Genomic DNA, 27049 nt, shown 5'->3' with positions numbered 1-27049 from the left:
AAGTTTCCTTGTCTAGAACTGCTTCACTGATTCACTGTACAGGCTAGCCTTCCCTGCAGCAGTCAGCGTGTAAAAATTTGTCTTCAGTACTCCTTGTTAGCAGGCAGCTTCAGTTGGAAAAAGTAATTTCATTTTCATATTTGCTCATTTCATTCATTCACTCAATCAACAGACCATCAACCTCATATCATATGCCACGAACTGAGTTTGCTTCTGGGGATATAATAAGATATGGTTCCTTCTAGCACTTGAAGAGCTTATAAACTAGTGATAGAGGAAGATGCACCAATAACTCAAAGAAAAATGCTTTGACTTTATTTGTATTATTGGAATTTTATAAATACATTCATATATACTATGTGCTCACATAACCATGCTGGTATGTTCTGCAACTTTTAAGTGAAATGATGTAAAACAAAACCAATTTTACCATATAGGTTAATTAATAAGACTAGAATTAAGTTCCTGTGGACATTATAACATAACAAAATGATGTTGAATTTGAGAACCTGTGATACTACATCATTAAAAATTGAATTACACCTTTAAGAAAGGGCTAGTGATATGAGAAATCCACATTAATGTGTAAGTTACTTGGAGAGGTAACACTGAAGATTTGCATTCTGAAAGCAGCTTTGAACCTTAGATGCAGATGAACTTTGTTTCAGTTGCTTATAAAATTTATGCAGAGGTATCTTCTAACGTGCCATGCCGGCACGGCCAAAGGTGAACCTGAGTGGGGGTGGTGAAAGGCTTAGAAAGGGCAGACAAGAGAATGAAAGCTGGGTCTCGATGGGACACTGCTCCCTGAGAGACAGCACCAACGTGTCTTTATTTTATAGCTGATGCCACGAGGCAAAGTAAGGGCATGATCAAGATGTTTACAACATTCTCATGGGTTTCAAACCTACTGAACTGCATGCACCTGAACTCTATCTAGCCTACATCACTCAGACATATGGGTCTAAGTGTTCGGACCATAGGTTCAAGCTTACAACTACAGCTGTTGGCTGTAATTATGATGGGAGGGCTCTGCACTCCAAGCTGGGACTTGCACGTGGTCACGAGAGGACTGTGCCCTCTCATTAATCCGAGACTTGAACCAGGCGTCCTCAAACTACAGCCCGCGGGCCACATGCGGCCCACCGAGGACATTTATCCAGCCCGCCAGGTGCCGCTGCCTGTCCTGCTTAGCAGCCAACTCGTCCCGGGCCCGCAGTGCGCATAGGAATTTGTTCATAGCTTTTTTTAAAACTATAGTCCGGCCCTCCAATGGTCTGAGAAACAGTGAACTGGCCCCCTGTTTAAAAAGTTTGAGGACCCCTGATACCTGTCCAAAACACTGTAGCCGCGCCCCACACTAACGGGTTAGTCACTTGGGGAGGAGAGTGCTGTAAATTAAGATCCTACCTTGGTGGTAGGTCCATTTTTTCTATTCCTTCAGGTTGTAGTCTCAAACAGGAGCTACAGGATGGGATCACTACAACAATTTACTTCCTTTGGGTACCCATAACCCTATAATGGGCACATGCAGGGCTTTCTAAGTCGTTTCCATCATCACTTTCACCACCAGAGTTCAGTGAAACTTTTCACTTAGGGCCCCTGGAAATGATGCAGAAAAGTACTGTGGCTTAGAAAATAATACTTACTTATAGTTGACTATGAACTTATTGCTTAGAATGTTGTATGCTATTTAATATTGATACTCTATGAAATTGATATTGATAAATTTCAGGTGTATTAAAAACAAGTCTCTGTGTCAGGTTTGTGATATTCTTAGGTCTGTCTCTTTTGTCTTTTGGTTCATCTTGGCATCAGACATAGGGCAGTTCAACATGAGGCCCTTGCCCTAAAAAGCTCCCAATGCTAAGAACTGGCAATTTACTACTTTGTTGTCAATGATTGCTCAGAAAGAATCATCAAGGTAAACTTTGTGGATTTTCTTTGACTAACTAGACTCCTTTCAACATTGAAATTCTAGACTTTAGAGACAAGAATAGACCGGGGGTGCCCTAACGGGTTTGGCTCAGTGGATAGAGCATCAGCCTGTGGACTCAAGGGTCCCAGGTTCGATTCCGGTCAAGGGCATGTACCTTGGTTGCAGGCACATACCCAGTAGGGAGTGTGCAGGAGGCAGCTGATCGATGTTTCTCTCTCATCGATGTTTCTAGCTCTCTATATTTCTCCCTTCCTCTCTGTAAAAAATCAATAAAATATATTAAAAAAAAAAAAAAAAAAGAATAGACCGGGGGTGTGGCGAGGAGATGAGAGAGACCTATAAGTGGAAGTATCTGAGTATTGGCCCGCCACCTAGAATTAATAGTAATTTCATAGACTTGGGTGATGGTGTCCATAATTTCTCCAGTATTTGTATGGTGCATATAAAAATAGTAGTTTATATCTAGGAATTCATCTGCAAGTCTTACTTGATTTGGAAGCTACAGGTCACCTCAACTGACAGCTGGGATTGCTGGGATTTAGTTCCTATTTCTAAAGCAAAACATTTTGAAGTGTATATTGAGACTCTAGGTAGGACCTTTACTTCAAAATCCTTACAGCTTAGGATCTTTCTGACCTTGAAGAAAGGGAAAATGAAGATATTGTGGTTGCACCACTTCAGAAGCAAAGCCCGAAGTTCTGTGCTTTAGAGGTGGTGGTGGCATCCTGAGTGCAGGAGTCTTGGAGTTGGATGGCTGAGGAGCCTTTGGATAAGCTGGAGGAAGGTCTGTTTCCGGTGTGTGTTGGGGTGGTGGGGACCTCTCTTTTTTTCCTTTCATTTTAAAACTCATCTTCTCAGATACATCATTAAGCCCTCCCCTTGTTAAACTACTAACTCTCTGAGCAGAATTTTTCTGCCTTACAACACAGATTTTGTTTTTGTTTTGTTTTTTTAATTTTAGGCAATACCTGACAGAACCTTTAGCTTTAAAATTTTAGAGATGACTTCTTGCTAGGATGCTTAGGAGGAGGGAAATTTTGGTTAAGATTTTGCTTCAGATACTGATCTCATTCGTGTAGCCTTCAGTTAAAATTATCTTCCAAAGATTTAAATAAACTCTCAGGTAAATATTCAGTCCTATGCCTCTTATAGAAGGGCTTGAGGAGAAAGTGAAATGTAAAGAGGATATTCCGATTAGTACTGTGTTTTTCCCTAAAATCTATAGCACTTTGGCTTAGGGTTTTAAGTCAGAGGCAGTGCTGTGTGTGGATGGAGTGGATTAACTGCTGTCCTGGCCTGCTTGGGTTGCACCATTTGCCCCCCTCCTCCCCGCCACCCCCCCCCCCGCCCCCGCAATACCCTTTGGATATTTTGGCATCAAAGGGACAGGAAGGTGACACCTTTGGGGGCTCCCCTGCCTTCCTCTCCAAGCTGGAAAGGGAGACACAGAGGGAGGCCCTGATGAGATAGATGCCACAGTACAGAGGTGCCTGGGCTCTCTACAGGACCCCCCCCCCCCACACACACACACACATACACCCCATCCTATCCCAATACCACTGAGCTCCCCATAGCGGCCCCTTCATGGGCTCACACCCTTCTAGGCTCCTTGGAGACATAGCTCCCGTGACTGTGACCATGCTCCACCCCTTGCTGGTTCTGGTCACACAGTCAGAGGGAAGAAAAGGCTGAAGGCGATCCAGAGTGGGGCCTCAGCAATTCCGATGGACCTTCTCCCAGCACCCATTTCCACAGGCCTGCAACTCCTGCCTGGACCCAGCACCTCCCCACTCAGCTCTCCCTTCTTCCTTGCCTGCACTCCCATCAGAGGGGCCAGCAGGGGCAGACCACTCAAGCAGCCCCCAGCTCCAGCTCTGTGCCCCATATGGTAGGTGCCCATGTGCTGGACCCACAGATAGGGATGCTTTGCTCCAGGCACCTAGGCAACAGCAGTGGCAAGTGGGCTATTGCCCAGGCTGAGGTGGTGCTGAATATGGGGCTGAGCTTGCCCAAGGTGGGTGGAGCCAGAGGGAGCCCTCCACCCCCACCCCCACCCCCACCCCAGGCCACCATCAGGTAAATGTGTAAATGCTTTGGAAGTAAAAACTTTCTAGGGGTGGTTTAAGAAATTCCAAAAGCACATAAGGACATGTGATAGGTGGATTTGAATCCTGCTGTACTGTCAAGGGAAGATATTCTGACTTTCTCAAGATAGTTTATGGTGCATGCAAAAGACAATAGGCAGGCTCAGTTATGGTAAAGATCGACTTTTGGCAGGAAAGATTCTAGCCTGGGACATGACTACCTGCCATGAACTGCTTTTAGTTAAAAAGTTTTAATTTCAGACCATCCTTTGTGGTTACTTCAGGTCAGCGTGGCTCAGTTGTTTAAACTTTGTCCCATGCACCAGGAGGTGAGGAGAGCAAATGGCCTGTTTGGAATTTGATCCCAGTAGGAGGGCACGTGGTAGGCAGCTTCTCTCTCTCTCTCTGTCTCTCTCTCTCTCTCTCTGTCTCTCTCTCTCTCTCTCGTCCACTCTCTGAAATCAATAAAATAATAAAGAATCAAGCATCTTTATAAAAAAGAACAAAAATCCCCTGCTAACTGTTGGATAGCTATCATGGAGTTGCTGGAGAGATGGAATAAAGAAGAACATGTGAGAACAGTAACTGCCCAAGACTTCCCTCCTCAGGACTTTATTTCAGGAAATGTACTGGTGTGTCCACTTCTCCATCCACTTGTCCTGGCTCAGCCTCTGTGGCCCCACTGAGGGTCATGTGTGTGCTCCTAGGCTCCCTCCAGCTCAGCCCAGCAGCAAACCTATGCCCTTAAATCTGTGTCCAACACAGATCCTTCGACCCATGATTTCAAGTGAATGTACCGGTTCCTCCACTCCTGTAAAAAGAGTCATTACCAAATCACGTTAAATCATTGAGACTTAAATGCCTGAGTGAGTAAACGAAATTCTGAGTGAACAAGATTTAATAATTGACCTAAATGACCAGAGATAAATGCTGGTGGCTTAGCAATATGAGATGCAGAATGGTGCCAACCACACACAGGACAATAGCACAGCGTCCCCCAGTGGAGAAGTGGGACTGGGAAGCAGCCCAGCATGTTTTCTGGCAGGAGAGAGCAGGGGAAATATAGAATTCATATTTATCTCTTTTCTAGGAGGGCTTTTGCTGGAGAAAGCAGGCTTTGGCCAAGGGATACGTTTAGACCTCTCAATGCCACATGCAAGCATAACATGGCACAGAAGCTGCATGACAAGGATTGTCTGATGAGGATGAGATTTTCAATACGAATGAAGGGTAAATGGGGACAATTTGAAATGCTTATCTAAAATGGTTAGGTAGGGTTCTAGGCAGAGTGAAAGGGCCTGCAGTTCCCTTGTGGTTAATTAGTTTGCTGATTCTGTTCTCTCCGTGCCTGCCCAAGTTACCGCACAAAGTTCCTAACTGAGAATGAAAACAAGTGTTTTTCTCTGTATTGACCAGTGCGCCAGCAAATATATAGTGTGTTTAAGGCACAGCCTGGGAACGGGGATCAGTGAAGTGAGGGGAATCCAGGAGGTGAGGAGAAACAAATGGGCTAGTCCTGGAGACTCATTTCCTGTCTCCTTTCAGTAGCACAGCAGATAGCTAGCTCAGCAGGTACCAGCGAGTAATGGAAAAATAGAGTCCCCTTTTCTGATGAGATCATTTCATTTATCAAGCAGCTTCCATGCTGGTGGTATAGATGATCCCTGCCTCACCATCCCTATAAGTGTGATGCATTCCATGCAGGCTCCCTCTCTACAGGAGCTCTCGCCATGGGACCCATGGTCCACCTAAGTCTTGCCTAATCCCCTTCTATGGAAATGTGGGGATTGAGTAAACTCTGTTATTGTTCTTTTACATTTTTTTTTTAATTTTTATTTGAGAGAGGGGCAAGGCGAGGGAGAGAGAGAAACATAGATATGAGAGCAAAACATAGATCGTATGCCCCCTACTGGGGATCAAGCCTGCAACCCAGTCATGTGCCCTGACCAGGAATCAAACCAACAACCTTTTGGTTCATGGGAAGATACACAAGTCACAGAGCTACACCAGACAGTGCTCTGTTGTTATTCCGATTGAAATCCCCCCCCCCCAAAAAAAAACAACAAAACACTACATTGACACATTAGTCGTCCGATTTACATGCTGGGTTGAAGGAATTTTGTGCCCACAAAAATCTATAGGTAGTTATTGTGGCTAATATTATACAGAGGAACACTTGGAGCCTGGAGTCAAGTCCACAACCATTACAAGGGCACAATTCGTTAATATAGGAGCTCAGAGGTCTGAACTCTGTCTCACTGAACCCCTGTATCATGGTGTATTAGGCCTCAGTTCCTCCCCATATGAACCTGTCTACATGTATGCATGGATTTGCTTGTATATGCATAGAATCTGGAAAGATGCACAAAGACTATTGATGTTGGGTATTTTGGGTGAAGGAATTGGATGGCTGTTAAGACAGAAGTGGAAGAGTGATTTGCGTACTTTGTATGTTTTTACTAGAAGCCCAATGCACGAAACTCGTGCGAGAGGCTTGGCCTTTGCAGCCACTGTGGCTTGCCTAGGCCTCTGTAGCTGCAGCAGCTTGCCTGGGCCCTCGCAACCCAGGCTTCATCCTATAGTTGTTTGGCTGTCCAGTCTAATTAGCATATTATGCTTTTATTATTATAGATTCCCTTTTTAAAAATTGTGGTAAAAGGCACATACCATAAAATTTACCATTTAACCTTTAAAAAATATTTTTATTGATTTCTGAGAGGAATAGAAGAGAGAGAGAGAGGAAACATCAATGAGGAAGATGAGAAAAAGTCCTGATCGGCTGCCTCCTGCACACCTCCTACGGGGGGATTGAGCCTGCAACCGGGGCATGTGCCCTGAGTGTAACAAAACGTATTTGCCACAAAGCTGGAGCACATTCTGGGAAAATGGCCAAGAGACTTCAGAAACAAAAGTATCTGACACAGGTTCTTTAGTTGCTATATTGCAAAGTCATTTCTGCAAGCCCTGGGTGGCTTGGCTCAGTGGGTAGAGCATCGGTGTGCAGACTGAAGGGTCCGAGGTCCGATTCCAGCCAAGGGCACGTTCCTGGGTTGCGGGCTCGAAACCCAGTGCGGGGCGTGCAGGAAGCAGCTGATCAAATGTTTCTCTCCCATCATTGTTGTTTCTATCTCTCTCTCCTTCTCCCTTCCTCTCTGAAATCAATAAAGAAATGTATTTTTCAAAAATCATTTCTGCACATTTTAGCAGAGTATGAAATGTAAATATATAAAACTGTATGGGGGTTCAAGATGTTTTCTAGGATTCATTTTATTATCACTCAAGTAATATATGAGTCTGATAGCTCAACTTAATTAAGCAAAAGCACCATATATAAAATGAAAAGAAACTTTCTAGACCAGAAGAAAATATTTGCTTTATACCTGGAAGAAAAAAAATGCCCATACAATAAAAAGTATGCCCTAGTCCAGCCTTGGGCAAACTAAGGACCGCAGGCCGGATCCAGCTGTTCTGTCCGGTTCTATCGCTCTCCCCTCCACTCCTTTACTTTGAATTTATATTAGTTGACACAAACACTCCATCCATGCTTTTGTTCCGGCCCTCCGGGAAAGTTTAAGAACCCATTGTGGCCCTCGAGTCATAAAGTTTGCCCACCACTGCCCTAGCCAGTATTGTTCACTGGTTAGCTTATTGGCCTGTGGACTGAAGGGTCTCAGGTTCGATTCCAGTCAAGGGCACATGCCTGGGCAGTGGGCTCCATTCCCAGTAGGGGGCATGAAGGAGGCAGCTGACCAAAGATTCTGTCATCATTGATGTTTCTATCTCTCTCTCCCTCTCCCTTCCTATCTGAAATCAGTAAAAATATCTATCTCTGTATATAAAAGCTTAAGCAATCAAATGACTGACACACCGATTGACCGGTCCACTGGTAACTATGACACGCACTGACCACCAGGGGCCAGATGGTGAATGCAGGAGCTGCCCTCTGGTGGTCAGTGCACTCCCACAGCAGGAGGGCCGCTCAGCTGACCATCCCATCCTGGTGGCCCAGCAGCCAGGCAGCAGCCAATCACTCCCTCAGTAGTCCTGCAGGTCCTATCTCCAGAGAACGGGCCAGGCATCAATGGACCTGCGCCACAGGCATGATATCAACAGTGCCGCAGGCCTCCTGGAAGTGGGTCTTGGGCACTGCGGCTGCTTCCCCTCCCGAGAGGCTCTGCAGGAAGAAAGTATATAAAAGCAGCCTCAGGTGGCTCCCAACAACCAGTGCAAACATCAGCGGGATGGATCCGGACCCCGGGCCAGCAAAGTCATCCCATCACCTGCCCGAAGGGCCAGTTGAGTCCCGCCCCACCCCACACTCCTCGGGATGGGTGCCAGACACAGGGCTCATGGCTGGTGAGCACCACTGCAGTGACACGAGCCTCTCCCGATCAGGACTGACTGGGCACCAGCCTGTGTCGTGCAGTGGGGCTGGGAGAGCAGGAGCGGCAGACAGGAGAGGCAGGAGGCATTGGACTGCCCGTTTTGGCCCAATCCTCCCACACCAAACCAAGGGACCCCACCCATACAGGAATTAGCACACTAGGCCTCTAGTCTATCTATCTATAGATAAAAGGCTAATATGCAAAGTGTCCCCTCAGGAGTTCGACCAAAAGACAGGGAGTTCAGTGGCTCACTATAATGTGCTTAGACCACCAAGGGGCAAGATAGAACAAAGGAAGGCCTGGCCTGCAGCCAGGGAAGGGAGGCCCCCGTGGTAGCTGCTAGGGACCCTACCCATGCACTAATTTCGAGTACTGAGCCTCTAGTATAAAACAATAAAAAGTGTGTTTACAAATTAATCAAAGGCAAATACCCATAACAGCAATGGGGAGGCATCAGTCAGCATGCACATTTCCCGCTAGTGCATCTCTGAGGCTCATTCAGTTCCAGGCTCCTCAGAGGTGCAGCTCACGTGACCATGCTGGCTGCTCCGGGCCTGTGCTACCTGTGGCTTGGCAACCAGTGGTTCCAGCAGTCACCTAGCAACAGGGAGGAAAGGAGTTGGGCTTCCAGGTGGTCCAGAGTGCGGCCCCAGCAATTAGGATGGGCCTTATTCCTCCCCGCACAGGCAGGACCCTCCGGCCCAGTCCCCAGAGCTTCAACTAGGGTGAGGGCGGGGGTGGGGGGGTGGGGGGGGCGCAGGCCATCCAAGCAGCCCTGGCCCCGCCCCCGCCCCGCCCCCCGTGCGGACCCATCAGGGGCTAGGCTCCAGACCTCGGGGCACCTGGGCACAGGGATGAGGCAGAGTCAGAGACCTAGATGGGGCGGCGGCGGCAGCGGCAGGGCCTGTAGTAACCCGAGGTAGCAGCCACCAGCTCCTTCCTACCCTCTCCCCGACCCGACCCCGAGCGCCTGGGGCCATAAGGGGAACACAGGTGAGACCCACGTGGTGTGTGGTGTATGTTGACCCTGAAGGAGAAGTGGAGGAGGAGGAGGAGGAGGACGGCGACGCAGAGGAGACCCTGGATTCTGAGGACGCTGAGGAAGAGGAGGGGGAGAGGTCGAGGACGACTCCCATTATCCGGAGGAGATGGAAGAGGACGACGCGGCCAGTGACTGCAGGGAAAGCAGCTTCCGGAGGCACAGCACCTGCAGCAGCTCTCCAGGTACCCACCCAGCCCCTGGCCGCGGGCTCCCTCCTCACCTCCTCTGCCCTCGCCCCGCGGTCTCCCTAACCCTAACCCTAACCTCCACTTCCCCCCAACAGAGGGCAAATGCCAGGGCACATCAAGTCACACACACACACACACACACACACACACACACACACACACACAACAAAACAAAACAGCACACCTAGATTCACCAGCGGAAAGAGGCGCATGCTTAATGGAGATTGCTTTGTTGCAGTTTGCAGGCCACATACCGGCTTGCTCTTTCTCTGCCCCCAACCCTCCCATTTTCCTCTTCAAAATTTGCCCCCGTGCAGTGTCTCCACGAGGCAGGATCAAAACTTTGGCACATGGATCCATTACATTCACTTTTTCTCCCCTTGTGTTGGATTGTTTTTCTTTTCTTTTCTTCTCTCTTTTTTTTTTTTTTTTTTGGACTGAAGCCTCTTGCTTTGCTGACCTCTATTTCTAATGTGGTTTCTTTTAGATTTTTATTATGTATCTGTTCTTTAAAAGGGACTTGAGGATTTAGACAGGTTGTCTCCCTCCTCCTGCTCTCTCTCTCGCTCTCTCTCTCTCTCTCTCTCTCTGGCTCTCTGGCTCTCTCACTCTGGCTTTCTCTCCACCCTCTTTGCACCCCCCATCTTTGTGGTTTCAAAATTACGTTGAGGAAATGGATCAGTTTGCGTTATGTCACTCTAAGAAATATTCAAACCTGTAGAGAATTTTTGTAAGATTATTTGAGCCAAACGATAATTGCTGGGAAGCAAATTCTCAAAGGATTGAGAAAATGCTCCAGAAAATGGCAGTTTTGCACCTTATTTTATACTTTACAATCAAAATAAGACTTACATGGATTAAATCCATTGGGGATAAATTAGCGAGGTGGGAGACAGCCAGCAAATCAGGGAAACCCCTGGGATTGAATAAAAAGTAAAGTGATAGACACATATTTCCTTTACATAGGTGGGTACAAGACAGTTAACAGTCAGCAATTAATTCAGTAACAATGAGGGGATATGTGGTCTCCCCTCTGATGTGGTACCTGTGTTTTGAGGGGTCTAGAAAAAGGAAATTACTTTGACATTCCAAAGGAATGTTACGATAGATGCAAAAAGGCAACACACAGGCTTTGTTAAGGTGAAAATTGACCTTTGTCAGATAAGATTCTAGCCTAGGATATCACTACTGCTTTTAGTTAAGAAGTTTTAATTTCAGCCCTTGCCAGAAGGCCGGCCTGTGGACTGAAGGGTCCGGGTTTGATTCCTGGTCAGGGCACATGCCCAGGTTTGGGCAACTGATCAATGATTGTCTCTCATCCTTGATGTTTTATCTCTCTCTCCCTCTCCCTTCCTTTCTGAAATTAATAAAAATATATTTGAAAAAAGTTTTAATTTCAGACCATGCTTCGTGGTTTTTTAGTCTCTGAGATTGTAAGGCTGTCAGACAGACCTCCCCTGAACTTGTCAGGTTTAGCAGGTGGCCCCTTTTTGCCCACAGTTATTAGGGGCCTTATTTGGTGTGTTTTTATTCTTAAGTGCTAGTGAGCTCCTGTTACAGTTGCTGGTGAATGGCTGATTAAAAAGCAAAGCAGAAAAAAAAAAGTGAAGCAGAAATCCAAGCAAAAACAAATGTGATAATTCATCCGTTCAGTCATTTTGGTAAAATCCAGAACTGAAGTAAGAAATCACAGGTATAAGTGTCTTGCTAATTTGATCCCTTTGCTTTGCCTGAGAAACAGTTTCATGTCACCTGTTGCAGGAGATGTACAATTGATCATGCAGATGTCATTACTGAAGATGAACTTGTGGACCAAGTTCTAAGTCACACAGCAAAAGTATAGGGGGATTTAGTAGAAAATGACTTTTTCTTTTTATCTCATTTCAAAGCATAAAAGTTTTTCCTGGATCTGTAATGAATTTATACGTGGTGACTCCTCTCCAGTTTTCTTATCCGGAAGCTTATCTAGCCTGATGCTGAGATGCATTTTGTTTTTTAACCACACAGTTGTTGCTTTGTATTAAACATGTAGTTGTATTATCAGAGAAATGCATGCAGAGGAGGAAATGGCAGATTGCCAATGTTTGTACCACTCAGAGTTGGGTTCTAACAGACTTTGTGATCTAGAGAGTAGACATTAAATGTATGATTTGGTGGGAAGAGTGGACAGGTGTGCGTGTGTGTGCGCGCACACGTGCACGTGTGTTTTGATGTGTGAGTGTTGGAGACAGATGGATACAAAGGAGGACATGAGAAGAAAGGTTTGAATGAAAAAAGAGCAGAGATCACTATCCTTAAATAAAAATTAGGGTATTTTCATGGCACCTTTACCCAGGTTTCCCATATATATGTTTCTGTGCAGTAAATCGTTGTAGTTATTTCGGATTTTGATTCAGAAATCACCTTTACAACCCGGCCGGCGTGGCTCAGTGGTTCAGCGCTGACCTGTGAACTGGGAGATCACCAGTTCGATTTCTGGTCAGAGCACATGCTCGGGTTGTGGGCTAGATCCCCAGTGCGGGGCATGCAGGAGGTAGCTGATCAGATTCTCTCTCGTCATTGATGTTTCTATCTCTCTCTCTTTCTCCTGTCCTCCCTGAGATCAATGCAAACATATTTAAAAACAGAAAGAAATAACTTATATTTTTCAGAATTGTGAGCGAAAAACATTTGAAAGAATTACAGAGGGATTTATTTGAAGGCCTGCTATTCCTCAAGTATTTGTAAGTTAATTATAAATTATATTTATTTATGAGGTTATAATTATATATAAAATAAAGAAGGGTTTCAAGTCAAATAATGTCTACAATTGCTCCCAGCAATAAAATTGTACAATTCTGTAAGTTACGTAGATCTCCAGCCCATCTCTAGCATTTAATATCTGCGATGCATTTTTAATTTTATAATCATACTCGAGGCCCAGTGCACAAAAATCGGTGCACTGGGGGTTGGGGGTGTCCCTCAGCCCAGCCTACACCCTCTCCAATCTGGGACCGCTCGAGGGATGTCCCACTGCCGATTTAGGCCCAATCAGTCGGACATGCATATCACAATCGGGACTGCTGATTCCCAACTGCTCGCCTGACTGCCTGATTGTCCTTAACTGTTTCTGCCTGCCCGCCTGATCACCCCCTAACCACTCCACGGCCAGCCTGATTGACACCTAACTGCTCCCCTGCCAGCCTGATTGCCCCCAAATGCCCTCCCCTGCTGACCCGGTCGCCCCCAACTGCCCTGCCCTTTGGACCTGGTTGCCCGCAACTGCCCTCCCCTGCTGCCCGATCTCCCACAACTACCCTGCCCTGCCAGCCATCTTGTGGTGGACATCTTGTGACGATATGGGGGCAGCCATCTTGTGAAGACATGAAGGGGCCATCTTGTGACAACATGGGGGCAGCCATTTGTGACCACATGGGGCGGCCATCTTGTGTGAGGGCATGATGGTCTATTTGCATATTACCTCTTTATTACATAGGATAGACAAGATATAGGTAGGAAAAACTTTTTAGTTATAGAGGAAAAGTGGTAATGAGGTCTGAATTATTATACACATCCATATGAGCCTGGTGTTATAAGTGTTCATATACCATCTGCTTATATTTATATTTAGGGCCCATGGATCAACTTGGGCCTATGGTGTGTGTTTTTACAACCCATAATGATTTTTACACTTTTGAAGGGCTGTGAAAGAAGAGAGGAATTCAGCTTAACCTCATATTGTCTTCTATATGACAGTAAATATAGAACACTTGCATTAATTTAAATGCCATTATCTCAGAATTTTTTTATAATATACCAGTAATCTAAATTAGGTGAATATTTATAAATTAAATGTTTAACCAGATGAGTTATATAAACAATATCATTAAGAACATATTAAATTTCCAAGAGAACAGTCTTGTGTTAAGGATTTCAATGTAGGAATTATTATACCAATATTAATAATAAATGTTTAAAATGGTTAAGCCCTAGCCGGTTAGATTCAGTGGATAGATCATTGGTCTGTGGATTGAAGGGTCCAAGTTTTGATTTTGGTCAAGGGCACATGTCCAGGTTATAGGTTTGATCCCCAGTAGGGGCCATGCAGGAGTCAGCCAATCAATGATTCTCTCTCATCATTGATGTGTCTATTTCTCTCTCCCTCTCCCTTCCTCTTGAAATCAATAAAAAAAATAGTTAAAAAAATACAATGATGGTTAAGCCCAGTCAATATGGCTTAATGGTTGAGCATCGACCCATGAACAAGAGGGTCATGATTTGCTTCTTGGTCAGGGCACTTGTCCGGGTTTCAGGCTCAATCCTGGGGGCCATTCTCTCTCATTATGTTTCTATCTCCCTCTCCCTCTCCCTTTTTCTCTCTGAAGTCACTAAAAACAATGAAAAAATGATGGCTAAGTGGTATAGTTAGAAATGTCTACATAAGTAAATATATCAAAAATGCCCCTAACTTTACTAATCTCTATAATAAAGAGGCAGGGTGTAATGACCATTACCACCAAAGCTCGAAGCTCGACCAGACGTGAAGTCAGTGCTGGATTGCCATGGCAACCCAGTGCTGACTGCTTCGGCTGCAAGCATGGTGCCCCAGCACTAATTTCTGAGGGGGTTGTGAATTAGGGCCAGAGAGAGGAGAGGCCTGAAGAGAGAAGCAGGGACGTTGCCTCTGTGGCAGCTTTTGACCAGCACTTGCCTCTCTTTCCCAGTCTGGCCAGCAGCTGCGCCTCCATTTCCCTCCAGGACTCCACTGGGGCAGCTGATCAGCTCCACCATTCTGATCAGGCCCAGAGATGCTGACTGCCATAGAAACTGACCAATCAGAACCAAATCTGGGTGAAGTGTGAGGAACCAATAGCTGCCTAGGAGGCAGAGCTTTTGATGCTGACTGGCATAGAAACTTACCAATCAGAACCAAATTGGCTGGCAGAGGAGGGCAGTTGGGGGTGAGATCAGGCCTGCAGGAGACTGCAGTTGGGGGCAAGATCAGGCCAGCAGGGGAGGGCAGTTGGGGGCAATATCAGGCCGGCAGGAGAGGATAGTTGGGGGCAACCAGGCCTACAGGGGAGGGCAATTGGGGGCGAGATCAGGTGGGCAGGGGAGGGCCGTTGGGGACAAGATCAGGCTGGCAGGGGAGTGCAGTTTGGGGCAACCAGGCCAGCAGGGGAGGGCAGTTGGGGGCGAGATCAGGCCAGCAGGAGAGGATAGTTGGGGGCAACCAGGCTACAGGGGAGGGCAGTTGGGGGTGAGATCAGGCCGGCCAGGGAGGGCAGTTGAGGGCAACCAGGCTGGCAGGGGAGGGCAGTTGGGGGTGACATCAGGTGGGCAGGGGAGGCCAGTTAGGGGCGATTAGGCAGGCAGGCATAATCAGTTAGGGGCAATCAGGCAGGTAGGCATGTGAGCCGTTAGGAGCCAGCAGTCCCAGATTGCAAGAGGGATGTCCGACTGCCGGTTTAGGCCTGATTCTGTAAGGCCTTGAAGACCCCCGGTGGGTCCTTTGGCAGAGCGACGACCCCAAATCAAATGCCGAACTCGAGTCTCGATGCAAAAGCAAGAGGTTTCTTTATTCAAGCGCGGCGCAGGGACTCACAGGCAACAATTCTCACAAGAGACTGCTGACTGGAGCCCTGAACCAGGGTTGGTTACAGGCTTTTAAAGGCAAAAAAAACCACACGCAGGTGGGGGCAAGATAGAATGTTGACTTATTCTCACGGGAATGGTATGTTTTATCTCACAGAAAACTTAGTGAGAACAGAAATTTTAACAGAAACCAGAAGCTAGGACGTTTACTGATAAGCGCTGAGGGGGAGGTCAGCATGCTCTTCTCTGGGAACAGAGCTGTGCCTGCTTTATTTTAACTATTCCTGCGCCTGCTCTGAGAGTGTATTCTTTCATTCCCCCCTTTTCTTTTTGGGGAGTTCCAATCCTGGGACTACAGACCCTTACTTTGGGAAAGCAGTTGGTATCTCTGTTGGAGTACCATTACCTGGACTGTACTTATTCTATCCCGGATAAAAGCTACCAATCTGTTAAGGATGTAGGGGCCAAAAGTCAGGAGTATCAAAAGAATTACTAGGGGCCCCATTAGGGTGGAAATCAGGGTGGTGAGCCAGGGGGAACGATTATACCAGCCTTTAAACCATCCCTGGTTAGCCTCCCGTTCTCGCCGCCGGGTCTCAAGCCTCTCTCTAAGTTTGGACATTGAGTCTTTTATAATCCTAGAATGGTCTGCATAGAAACAACACTGTTCCCTCAAGGCGGCACAGAGTCCCCCTTCCTTAAGGAACAGGAGGTCTAGTCCCCTCCTATTTTGTAAAACTACCTCAGATAGAGAAGTCAGGGATTCTTCGAGTTTGGTGATGGACTGTTCTATAGCCTTGAGATCCTCATCTATGGCCATACATAGTTCCTCAGTGTAGCGAGGAGCTTGGACGAGGGCTGTTGCCCCTGTCCTGACCCCCGCTGCTACCCCTAAACCTAACAATACTGCCAGAGTAAGTGAGATCGGTTCTCTTCTATACCGGCGAGGCTGTAAGTCAAACTCATCTTCGAAGGAGGTAGCCTGGTGGTACAGGACTCTGGGAATCAGTTGGACTAGTATACAATAATCCTGAGAGCTGTTGAAGACCAAAGTAGATATACAGGGAGTCAGCCCTGTGTTACAGGCCCACCATCGCCCTGGAGGGGGAGTTAAGAAGACGTTAGTAGTGGTCTGAGGACTCTCTAGGGTCTGGTTGCAGAGCTGCTTTCGGTCTTCCGGGACCTTTCCTAGGCATGTACCCTGCCCGGAGACTTCCGTCAGGGTCAGTTTGCCATGGGTCCCCCAGCTGCAAGTAGTATGGGAGGTAGTGTTGTTGGTGACACCTGAGAAAGCAATTCCCTCATAGTAAGGGGGTCCCAAGGCCAGGCATAGCCAACAAGAGTCAGTTAAATTGGGACTGGAGGAGTTTAGGATACTGAAGGCCCCTTGTACTAACCCCAGGAGCCTTTGGCTAGTACTCAGTGTTGGGGGTGTGGGGCGCGTCGACCCCACCTCTGACGGCTTTGGGGTGGTGCGCTCGTGCTTTTGCGGGGGAGAGTTCACCCCGGGAGCACGCTGTTCGGATAGGACAGAATTAGGCCCTAGGGGGACTGGGCGCTCTATTTCCTCTACGTCTAACCTTAATTTAAAAATAAGGCCATTATTATGTTGCTCCTTGTACAACCGGAGCCCCCACTCTTGTCCCGCTCGCCAACCTTTGTACCTTCTCCCGGCTTGCGTGAAAGAGATGTTCAATGGGTTGGTCCATCCCCAGTGACCTGACTGCTGAGTGGCATTTCTTTGTACCTGGATGTAGTCCCATACGGGGGGGCCATTACCCAACCATTTCCCAGTTCCAGTAGTTTCGCATCCCCATTCGGCACAGAAATATTCCCGTCTACTTCCACAATTTCCTTTATGTCCCCTCCTATCTTTAGGGCAAACATAGAAAGGAGTCCCTCTTAGCATTTCTCGCGCCCCCCAATAACTGCAATGTACCGAACCTCCATCCTTCTTTCTACTTATGTTTTCTCTAATTTCTAACCCCGTTTTAGAGGCTTCTACTGAGGTGTCGGGAAGATCCCATTCCCGGACTCCGGCGGCCAGAGCACAGATGTCAGGGGTTAGCTGCGGCCACCAGGTCCAGAGAGGTGCTATCTTGGTCGTCTCCCAAACTATTTGATGCGTTTGGGAGGATATAACTCGCCAGTTTAGTCTCTTCGGGGCATGGGGGTTGCTACTACTACTTATCGGCAGGCCCAGCAGGAGAAGGAGAACGACGGCAAACACGGATCTTGAGGGGGTTGTCAGTCCTTTCCACTGTCCACTCATGGTCCTGCGGGGGCGCTCGTTTAGCGTGCGAAGCGTGGATCCAGGTGGCGATGCCGTCTACTTTAACAGCCGTTGGAGTCGTCAGCAGTACCAGGTAGGGTCCCTTCCACCTTGGCTCGAGGTTGGCAGCGCGGTGGCGTCGGACGTAGACAAAGTCCCCAACCTGGAACTGGTGTGGCACCTGAAGCTCCCCTGGTTGATAGAGGGCAGCCAAGGGGGTCCACACTTCCTTCCGGACAGTCTCTAGCGCCTTCAACCTGGCAAGTAGGGATTGGGGGGTATGAGTACCAGTTTTAACCGACCAGGGGTCTGCGGCCAGGGGCGGAGGGGCCCCAAACAAGATCTCGAACGGAGTTATTCCTAGGGGGCCAGGAGTGTTTCGCACGCGAAAAAGGGCAAAGGGAAGGAGGACTGTCCAGTCTGCCACGCCAGTCTCTATGGGTAATTTTGTCATGGCCTCTTTTAATGTTCTATTTATCCTTTCTACCTGACCTGAGCTCTGGGGCCTGTACGAACAATGTAATTTCCAATCCGCCCCCAGTATCCTGGCCATTCCCTGACTTACCTGGGCAACGAAGGCTGGTCCGTTGTCGGACCCAATTACCTTTGGTACTCCAAACCGGGGGAAGATGTCCTCTAGGATCTTCTTGGCCACCACGGTTGCGGTCTCCTTCTTAGTGGGGAAGGCCTCTACCCAGCCTGAAAAGGTATCTACAAAGACTAGGAGGTATTTATAGCCATATCGGGCCACCTTTACCTCTGTGAAGTCCACTTCCCAGTAGCTTCCTGGGCGGTCGCCCCTGAGTCTCTGCCCAGGTGGGAGTCGGGAAGGGTGTGAGTTCACCAGTTGGCACGCTTTGCACCGGCTGACCACCCTTTCCGCGACACGAGTGGGTCCTTTGACGAAGTATCCGGAGGCCTGACAGGTAGTGCGGAGGTGCTTTGCTCCCAGATGTGTGAGCCGGTGTAGCTGCTTAAGATAGGCTTTGGCGGCTTCCTCAGGTATTACTATCTTCCCTTCTACCGTCCTCCAAATTCCTTGCTCGTCCCTTATATATTTCTCTGGCCTTTTGACCAGTTCTTCCTCCTCTTCCTGGGAACATTTGGGAAATTCCGGCAGGCTCATCGGGGCCTCAGCTAGAGCTAGAATATTCAGTCCTAGAGCCGCTCGTTTAGCCTCTGTATCCGCCCTCCGGTTTCCTTCTGCTACATCTGAGGTCCCTCTTTGGTGGCCAGGGCAGTGGATAATAGCTACTTCCTGAGGGGCATGTATGGCCTCCAGAAGGGAAAGGATTTTTTGCTTATTCTTAATTTCCTTGCCTGCTGAGGTAAGGAGGCCTCTCTGGCGGTAGATGGCCCCATGAATATGGGCAGTGGCAAAAGCCATACCTGCTGTCAGTGTAAATGTTGATTCTTTTTCCTTCTGCCAGTCTGAGGGCCTGAGTTAGAGCTATTAATTCAGCCTTTTGGGCCGAGGTCCCTTCTGGTAAGCTACTAGCCCATACTATCTGATCTTTACTGACCACGGCTGCTCCCGCCACCCTTTTACCTTCGAGGATGTAGCTGCTGCCGTCCGTGAACCAGGTGAGCTGGGCACTGGGTAAAGGTGAATCCCGGAGGTCCCTCCGGGGCCCAGTTTCCTCTGCCAGTATCTCGTGACACGAGTGGAGCACTTCCTCCCCGTCAGGGCTCATCTCAGGCGGTAGAGTCGCTGGATTTAGAGTCACTGTTTGGCAGTGTTCTTCCGTGGCTCCGGCCAGGAGGAGGTCATCCACGTACTGGAGGAGGGTGATCTGAGGGTGCTTGGCACGGAAGGGCGCCAAGTCCTGGTGCAGAGCCTCATCAAAAGTGGTGGGAGAATTTTTGAACCTCTGTGGGAGGCGAGTCTAAGTTAATTGTCCTGTGGTCCCCGTGTCTGGGTCCCTCCACTCGAATGCGAAGATACCCTGGCTAGCAGGGTGTAACCGGAGGCAGAAGAAAGCGTCTTTCAAATCCAGGACTGTGTACCAGGTATGGGACGGTGGTATTGAACTCAGGAGGTTGTAGGGGTTGGGGACTGTAGGGTGAATGTCCTGTACCCTCTTATTGACCTCCCTCAGATCCTGAACTGGTCGATAGTCATTAGTACCTGGTTTCTTCACCGGGAGGAGTGGAGTGTTCCATGGTGAACGGCACTTGACCAGGACTCCCAACTTTAGGAGGCGCTGGATATGGGGCTTAATCCCTTCCCAGGCTGTCCTTGCCATGGGGTATTGCTTTACTGCTATCGGGGTAGCGGAGGACTTGAGCTCTACTACCACTGGGGGCTGTCTATCAGCTAGGCCCATTCCAGCTGTCTCCGCCCATGCTCCTGGATACTGATGAAGCCATTCAGTTGCCACCCCTCCTGTTTGTAACCCTGTTTCAAAGAGCCGGTGTTCGTCCTCTAGGCGGAGAGTCAAGAGGGTGGCAGCTTCTGTCTCGCCCTGGGTCACAACAGGGCCTTGGGGAGTGAAGGTGATTTGGGCCCCCATTTTGGTCAATAAGTCTCTTCCCAACAGGGGGGCAGGGCATTCAGGTATCACGAGGAAAGAGTGGGTGACCTTCCCTGACCCCAAGTCTATAGTCCGGGTAGTAGTCCAAGGGTACTGCTTATTACCGGTGGCCCCGATTACCCAGGATGTCTTCTTAGAAATCGGCCCCAGCGGCCCCTTTAAAACTGAATATTGAGCTCCAGTATCTACCAGGAAGGCTACTGGTTTACCCTCCACTCGAATAGTTACCCTGGGCTCAGGGAGGGGTTCCGAGCCCCGTCCCCTTCAGTCACTGTCCTCATGAAGTGCCAGTACTTGCTTTGCTGCCTTATCTGGTTTCTTAGGGCATTCCCGCTTCCAGTGCCCCTTCTCTTTGCAGTAGGCACACTGATCCTTATCCAACGGCGGTCTGTTGCCCAGGTTTCCTGACTGCCTCCTCTTTTTCTCTCGTCAGTGGTCTGCTTTCTCCTACCACTGCGGCCAGGATACGCGTTAAGTTCTTCTCCTGTCTCTTTTCCCTTTTATCCTCTCTCTCTTCCCTTTTTCTTTCTTTCCTCTGTTCCTTCTCCTCTGCTGTTTCCCTCTTATGATAAACCTTTTCTGCCTCCTTAACTAGGTCCTGGAGGGTGTAATCCTGTAACCCTTCAATCCGCTGAAGTTTCTTTTTTATGTCTAGAGCGGACTGACCTATAAAAGCTATAACTACTGAAGCCCTCTGTCCTTCCGATGCAGGGTCAAACGGGGTATATCTCCTGAACGCCTCTATTAACCACTCGAGGAAGACAGAGGGGGGTTCAGCTGGTCCCTGAAGGACTTCTCTTACCTTAGCCAAATTGGTGGGCCGGCGCGCTGCCCCCCCCGGAGGCCAGCCACTAGAGTCTGGCGGTAGACTGTCAGCCGCTCCCTACCTTCTGCCGTGTTGAAATCCCAGTCTGGTCGGGTAAGGGGAAAGGCAGCATCCATCAGGTGGGGGAGTTGAGTAGGTCGCCCGTCGGGACCAGGTGCGTTCTTCCGGGCTTCTAGGAGAATTCTTTCCCTCTCCTCAGTAGTGAAGAGGGTCTGGAGCAGCTGTTGACAATCGTCCCAGGTGGGCTGGTGAGAGAACATAAGGGACTCCACCAGCCCCGTCAACTTCTGGGGATCCTCTGAAAAAGGAGGATGGTTAGTTTTCCAGTTATAGAGGTCAGCAGAGGAGAAAGGCCAATACTGAAGGGGCTGAAGCGGTGCCGGTCCCCCATCGTCCGACGGGGGAGGCGGAGGTCTGTATGCTCGGAGGGGACACGCGACGGTGGAGTCCGGGGAAGGGGGCAGTCCCTCCCCTTCGGCTTCGGGTGCCCTGAGCCGGTCCCTCAGCAGGGGGAGGATCGAGAGCAGAGGGGACCGCCGGCCCTGGGCTCCTTTGTAGAGACGGCTGGAGGGAGGGAGGATAGGGTGGCGGAGTATCGAGAAGGAGGAGGTCGGCCTGAGGGTTGACCAGCGGCTTCTTGGTCAGCTCCTGTGGGGGAGACTGGACAGTTAGAACCCGCGAGGCGGTTCGGGGCAATCAGGGTCGGACCCACGGGGGAAGGTTTTGCACAAGATCCTGCCAGACGACGATGTAGGGCTGTTGGTCGGGGTGTGACCCGGGTCCGGGCTGAAAAACAGTGTCTTTTACTGCAAAAATGACGGAAAGGTCAAAAGTGCCCTCTGGTGGCCACCCGACATTGAGCCAAGGCCATTCAGAGGAGCAGAAAGTCTGCCAAGGTCCTTTTTTAACATTTACAGAGAGATCAAAACCTCGTCCCCGCACGTCCTTCCAGTTAGTGAGAGTCAGAGACAAAGGAGTACTCTTTCCCTGTCCCATTCCGTCCGTGTCAGGATGAAAAGAGAGAAGCAAACAAAAGGAGACAATAATGAACAAGACACTTAGACAAAGGGCCCAAGGAGACTGAAACAATAACCTGATATAACCAGACGGACGGACACCCGTCCTACAGATTGCCCGGCTGGACTTTGACTCGCCCGTCGCCGGACACCCGATGACGACCAAGTTTACTCGGTCGTCTCCCGAATCTGGGGCGTCCCCCAGTTTGACAGTTTTTCTGACCAAACCCTAATCGGCCAGAGGAGCCCTCTCCTCACGGAGAGAACAACCTGTCTTTACCAGAACCAGAAATCCTGAAACAGTTACCAGACGAACCAGACAACAGACAACAAGACGAAATCTTTTCGGGGGGCCCCCCCTTACCTCCAAGGTCGGTTCTGATGCTGGAGGGGTGGTCGCTCTTTCCCGGCCAGCGCACCAAATGTAAGGCCTTGAAGACCCTCGGTGGGTCCTTTGGCAGAGCGACGACCCCAAATCAAACGCCGAACTCGAGTCTCGATGCAAAAGCAAGAGGTTTCTTTATTCAAGCGCGGCGCAGGGACTCACAGGCAACAATTCTCACAAGAGACTGCTGACTGGAGCCCTGAACCAGGGTTGGTTACAGGCTTTTAAAGGCAAAAAAACCACACGCAGGTGGGGGGCAAGATAGAATGTTGACTTATTCTCACGGGAATGGTATGTTTTATCTCAACAGAAAACTTTGTGAGAACAGAAATTTTAACAGAAACCAGAAGCTAGGACGTTTACTGATAAGCGCTGAGGGGGAGGTCAGCATGCTCTTCTCTGGGAACAGAGCTGTGCCTGCTTTATTTTAACTATTCCTGCGCCTGCTCTGAGAGTGTATTCTTTCAATTCCACAGGGATTGGGCCTAAATCGACAGTCAGAAATCCCCCAAGGGGTCCCTCATTAGAGATGCTGCAGGCTGGGCCGAGGTAACCCCCACTCTGTGCATGAATTTTGTGCACTAGATACAAAATAATCTCTTCATCCTCCTCCTTGTCAAAGATGAAATGCTTGCCTAATAATTTTTATTGAGATATAAGGAGATGTTCATTTCTATAACAACTCAATTATGATCCTTTGTCCATGGCACCTAGAGCCTTGTATGTCATTAATCCTTACTAAGCTAATTAATGGTGATCTTTAGCAAATGGATTCTTTTTGGCTTAAAGTAAGTGATTATAACGAACCTCACATGACACTAAAAATAGTCCTTTGAATTACTGAACCTTTCAAGGGACAACCAAGATATTGATCTTCTTGGGTACCTTTGCCATCTGCATTCTAAGCCTTACAAACAGTTTGGAGGAAGACAAATGAGATAACTAACTGCTCAATAGATTAGGTCATTCATTACTTCTACTGTGAAATATACTGTAAGCCCATTATTTCATGCTAGCATAAGTATTCCCATTTATTAAAAAATGCCAATCAATAAACAAGTTAGCCCTAAGTGGTTTGGCTCAGTGGATAGAGCGATGGCCTGAGGAGTGAAGGGTCCCAGGTTTGATTTCGGTCAAGGGCACATGCCCAGGTTGTGGGCTCGATCCCCAGTAGGTTGCGTGCAAGAGGCAGTCAATCGATGATTCTCACCCATCATTGATGTTTCTCTCTCTCCCTCTTGCCTCCTCTCTGAAACCAATAAAACTATACTTTAAAAAAGGTAATAATCCTTTCATTCTCTAGAGATTAAGGAAAGTTATATATGTATATGCCATTTTCAGTTAGCTTTATATTAATCAAGAGACCTGAGAAGATTTCTCAACCCACTAATCACTGAAGTTCAAAACCATTCCTGAAGGGTAGTTGGAGTCTGTATTAGTTTCATAGGTCTACTGTAACAAAGTATCACAAACTTAGATTAAACAGCATAAATTTATTCTCTTACAGTTTGGGTGTATAGAAGTCCAAAACTGAAATGTTACGGTCCAATACTTATGTCCCCCCACCCAAATTCATATCTTGATACCCAACCACCAATGCAATAGTATTATTTCATTTGGCAAGTAATTAGGGTTACATGAGATCATGAGGAGGAAGCCCTCGGGAATGGGAATACTGCCCTTGTAAGGGTCATGAAGAGCTTGCTTCCTCTCTGTCTACTCTCCATGTGAGGATGCCATGTGATATCAGCAGTGTACGTAGGCAACCTATATATGTCTCATATTGATGTTTCTCTCTTTCTCCCCCGCTCCCTACCCTCTTGTCTCTCTTTAAAATCAATAAACATATCTTTGGGTGAGAATTTAAAAAATAAATCAAACATGGATATTGAGAATTTCAAGGAAATGGCAACATTTTTGAACTCTAAAGTGTGTCCCATTCCACACCACTCTAACTGGTGTATTTTGTAGGTCAGCCACCCTTCCTGGAAGCAGTAAGGCCTTGGGAGGAAGACTCTCTCAGATTTCAGCTTTGAAGAGGACCTCAGATTGCCAGACTGGACTAGCTCTTCTGAATTTCCTGAGATGCCAGGCCCTGTGGCTTTCTTGGAAAGCTCTTCGATACCCCCCAACTCCCCACCTTCTTGTACACCCTGTCTACACATCCCACCATGCCTGGGCTCTGGGGCCACCCAAGTGTGCAGGCCAAATCCAGCCTCACTGTGAGTGGTGAGGGGAGACCCAGAGGGAGATAGTTATCTTTTGTGCAGGTGAAAGGAACCACGTGATCCCTGGTGATTCTGGGGGGAAGGCTCACTCTTCTATAGTCACTTCAGCCCAAGAATAATAAAGGTTAGAACCTGAGGTGGGGGAGGGGTGCTTGTTGGCTAAGGGGCACATGCATGACAGGGCTTCCAATTGTGACACGGCTGCCAATTGTTGGGCTCATGCTCAGCGCATGGTACTTGCATCCCACTTGTCTGGGTTACTTGTATGTGCCCCAGTATTTTGGATTGCTCGTTGTGCTCCAGTGTGCTGGATCGCTCGTTTGTATCCATTCTTTTGGATTGCTTATTGTGCCCCAGTATCCTGGGTCACTCTCCTTGCCCCATTCGCCTTGGTGGCTCACTGTGCCCCGGACCTCTGCCTGTCATGTCCAGGCTGCACATGGCCCCATGGTTCGTGTTCCGGTGGCAGCTGTTGTGGCTGCAGGTCTAGGCAGCTCCGATTCCAGAGTTGGCCATGGACTCTATCCTGCTGACCTACATCCCCCTGGGGCCCTCCAAGCCTTGGTCTTGGGATCAGCAAAATCCAAATATTGAAGTGTCTTCACTGAACCATGATGCGTCAGCTGTTCCACCGTTGGAACTAGAACTCCCCATCATTCGAGAACATACTTTGGAGGCTGGTGCTACAGGCCTGCAGCCAAATGCAGTTCCTGCAAAGCACCCTATGGTGATACTTCCACGTCAAGAGACTGTTCAGGCTCATCAGCCAACCTTTCCACCTTTGGACCGGTCCTCACCATCACTCCAGAATCTACTTCGGAGGCTGGTGCTACAGCCTGAAGCAGACTGCAGCTCCTCCAAAGCACCCTGCGGTGACCCTTTCAAGTCCAGAGACTGTTCAGGCTCATCAGCCCCTTTCCACCTTTAACAAAAGGAAGATAAATGATCCAATACAAAATGGGCAAAGAGTCTAAATAGACACTTCAAAAGAGGACATACAGAAGGTCCAGAGACATAGGAAAACATGCTCAAAGTCACTAATCATCTGAGACAGTGTTGCCAAACTATGGCTCGCGAGCCACATGCGGCTCTTTGGCCCCTTGAGTGTGGCTCTTGCACACAATACCATGTGCAGGCGCGCATGCAGAAAGTCGGTTTTCGGCCTGGGCGAGTATTTTGAATACCGCCCGCACGTGGTATTTTGTGGAAGAGCCACACTCAAGGGGCCAAAGATGCGCCTGTGGCTCGTGAGCCGCAGTTTGCCAACCTACTGATCTGAGAGAAGCAAATCAAAACAATGAGATACCATCTCACACCTGTCAGATTGGCTATCATCAACAAATGACAAGTGCTGGCAAGGCTGTGGAGAAAAAGGAACCCTCCTGCACTGCTGGTGGGAATGCAGACTGGTACAGCCACTGTGGAAGACAGTATGGAGTTTCCTCAAAAAGTTAAAAACAGAATGGACCATTCTATAGCAGTGGTTGTCAACTAGGGTGATTTTGCCCCAGGTAACACTTGGCAATATGCAAAGAGAGTTTTAGTTGTCAGAACTGTAGATTTGCTACTGGCATCTAGTGGCAGAGGCCAGAATTATTGTTGAAGACAAAGGACAGTTCCCCAGAATAAAGAATTTTCTAGCCCAAAATGACAATAGTGTTGAGGTAGTGTAACCTTATTTTAGAGAAATATAGATCAGTGAATACAAGCATTTTTTTGTATCTAATGCACCACATGTATAAACATGAAAGCATAAACCATAAGCAAATATCTCCCACAGTAAGAATTTTTAGTGTATAGAGGGAGTATTGAGGTTGTTTTATCATATATAAGTTAGAATCTCTGCTAAAGGATAAGTGATCTGAAAGGATTTTTTTTTCCTTTTCATTTGCTTGTATCTTTTTTTTTTTTTTTTTATAGAAATCTTGGTTGTAATTTAATCACGAAAGTGAACTTTGGAACATTTGAGACCTGGCATGGAATGCAGCTATTACACAAATTGTAAGTGAAATAGAAGATGAACACATGTAAAAAGCTATGTGTAAAAACATCATACAGTGGTTGGTTGGCTGGGTATAAGCTCAGTTTGAACTCAGAAAAGTATGGCTTAAGAGCCATTCTTTTTTTTTCTTTTTCTTTTCTAAATGAGGAAACTAAGGTACAAAGAGTCCAAGAGATAGATATATGCCATGCTCTGCTTTCCCAGAACCTTTGGCATGGGCTTGTTTGTTTTAAAGAATTGAGGGGTGGGGAGGGGGTTAGACAACATTGGTTAATATATGAGCTCGAAGGGTCTCAAGTCTGTCTCACTGAACCCCTGTATCACAGTGTATTAGGCCTCAGTTCTTCCCCATATGAACCTGTCTACATGTTTATATGCATTTACTTGTATATACATAGACTCTGGAAAGATACACAAGACTGGTGATGTTAGGTGTTTTGGGTGAAGAAATTGGATGGCTGTCGGATAGAAGTGGAAGAGTGACTTCTGTACTTTTTGCATTTTTCTTACTTAAAAAATTGTGGTAAAATGCCATACGATGAAACTGACCATCTTAACCCTTTTAAAAAAATAT

The 27049-nt window shown here is 47.9% G+C and overlaps 1 protein-coding gene across 2 annotated transcripts in view; it reads left to right on the top strand.

The window, feature by feature from the left end:
• The first annotated feature begins 9290 nt into the window (after positions 1-9290).
• The window catches only part of LOC308253870 (uncharacterized protein), a 45361-nt gene continuing 27602 nt past the window's right edge, over positions 9291-27049 (top strand). For both annotated transcript variants that reach the window (XR_013961170.1, XM_080679634.1), the window contains exon 1: positions 9291-9632. Coding sequence is in view for 1 of the 2 variants with exons in the window: in XM_080679634.1 (XP_080535760.1) it covers positions 9557-9632 (76 nt within the window). In the remaining variant the exon portion in view is untranslated. The remainder of the gene's footprint in view (positions 9633-27049) is intronic.

The sequence above is a fragment of the Plecotus auritus genome, assembly GCF_963455305.1.
Source record: "Plecotus auritus genome assembly, chromosome: 7".
NCBI classification, from domain to species: Eukaryota; Metazoa; Chordata; class Mammalia; order Chiroptera; family Vespertilionidae; genus Plecotus; species Plecotus auritus.
This window is presented reverse-complemented; position numbering and strand designations above follow the sequence as displayed.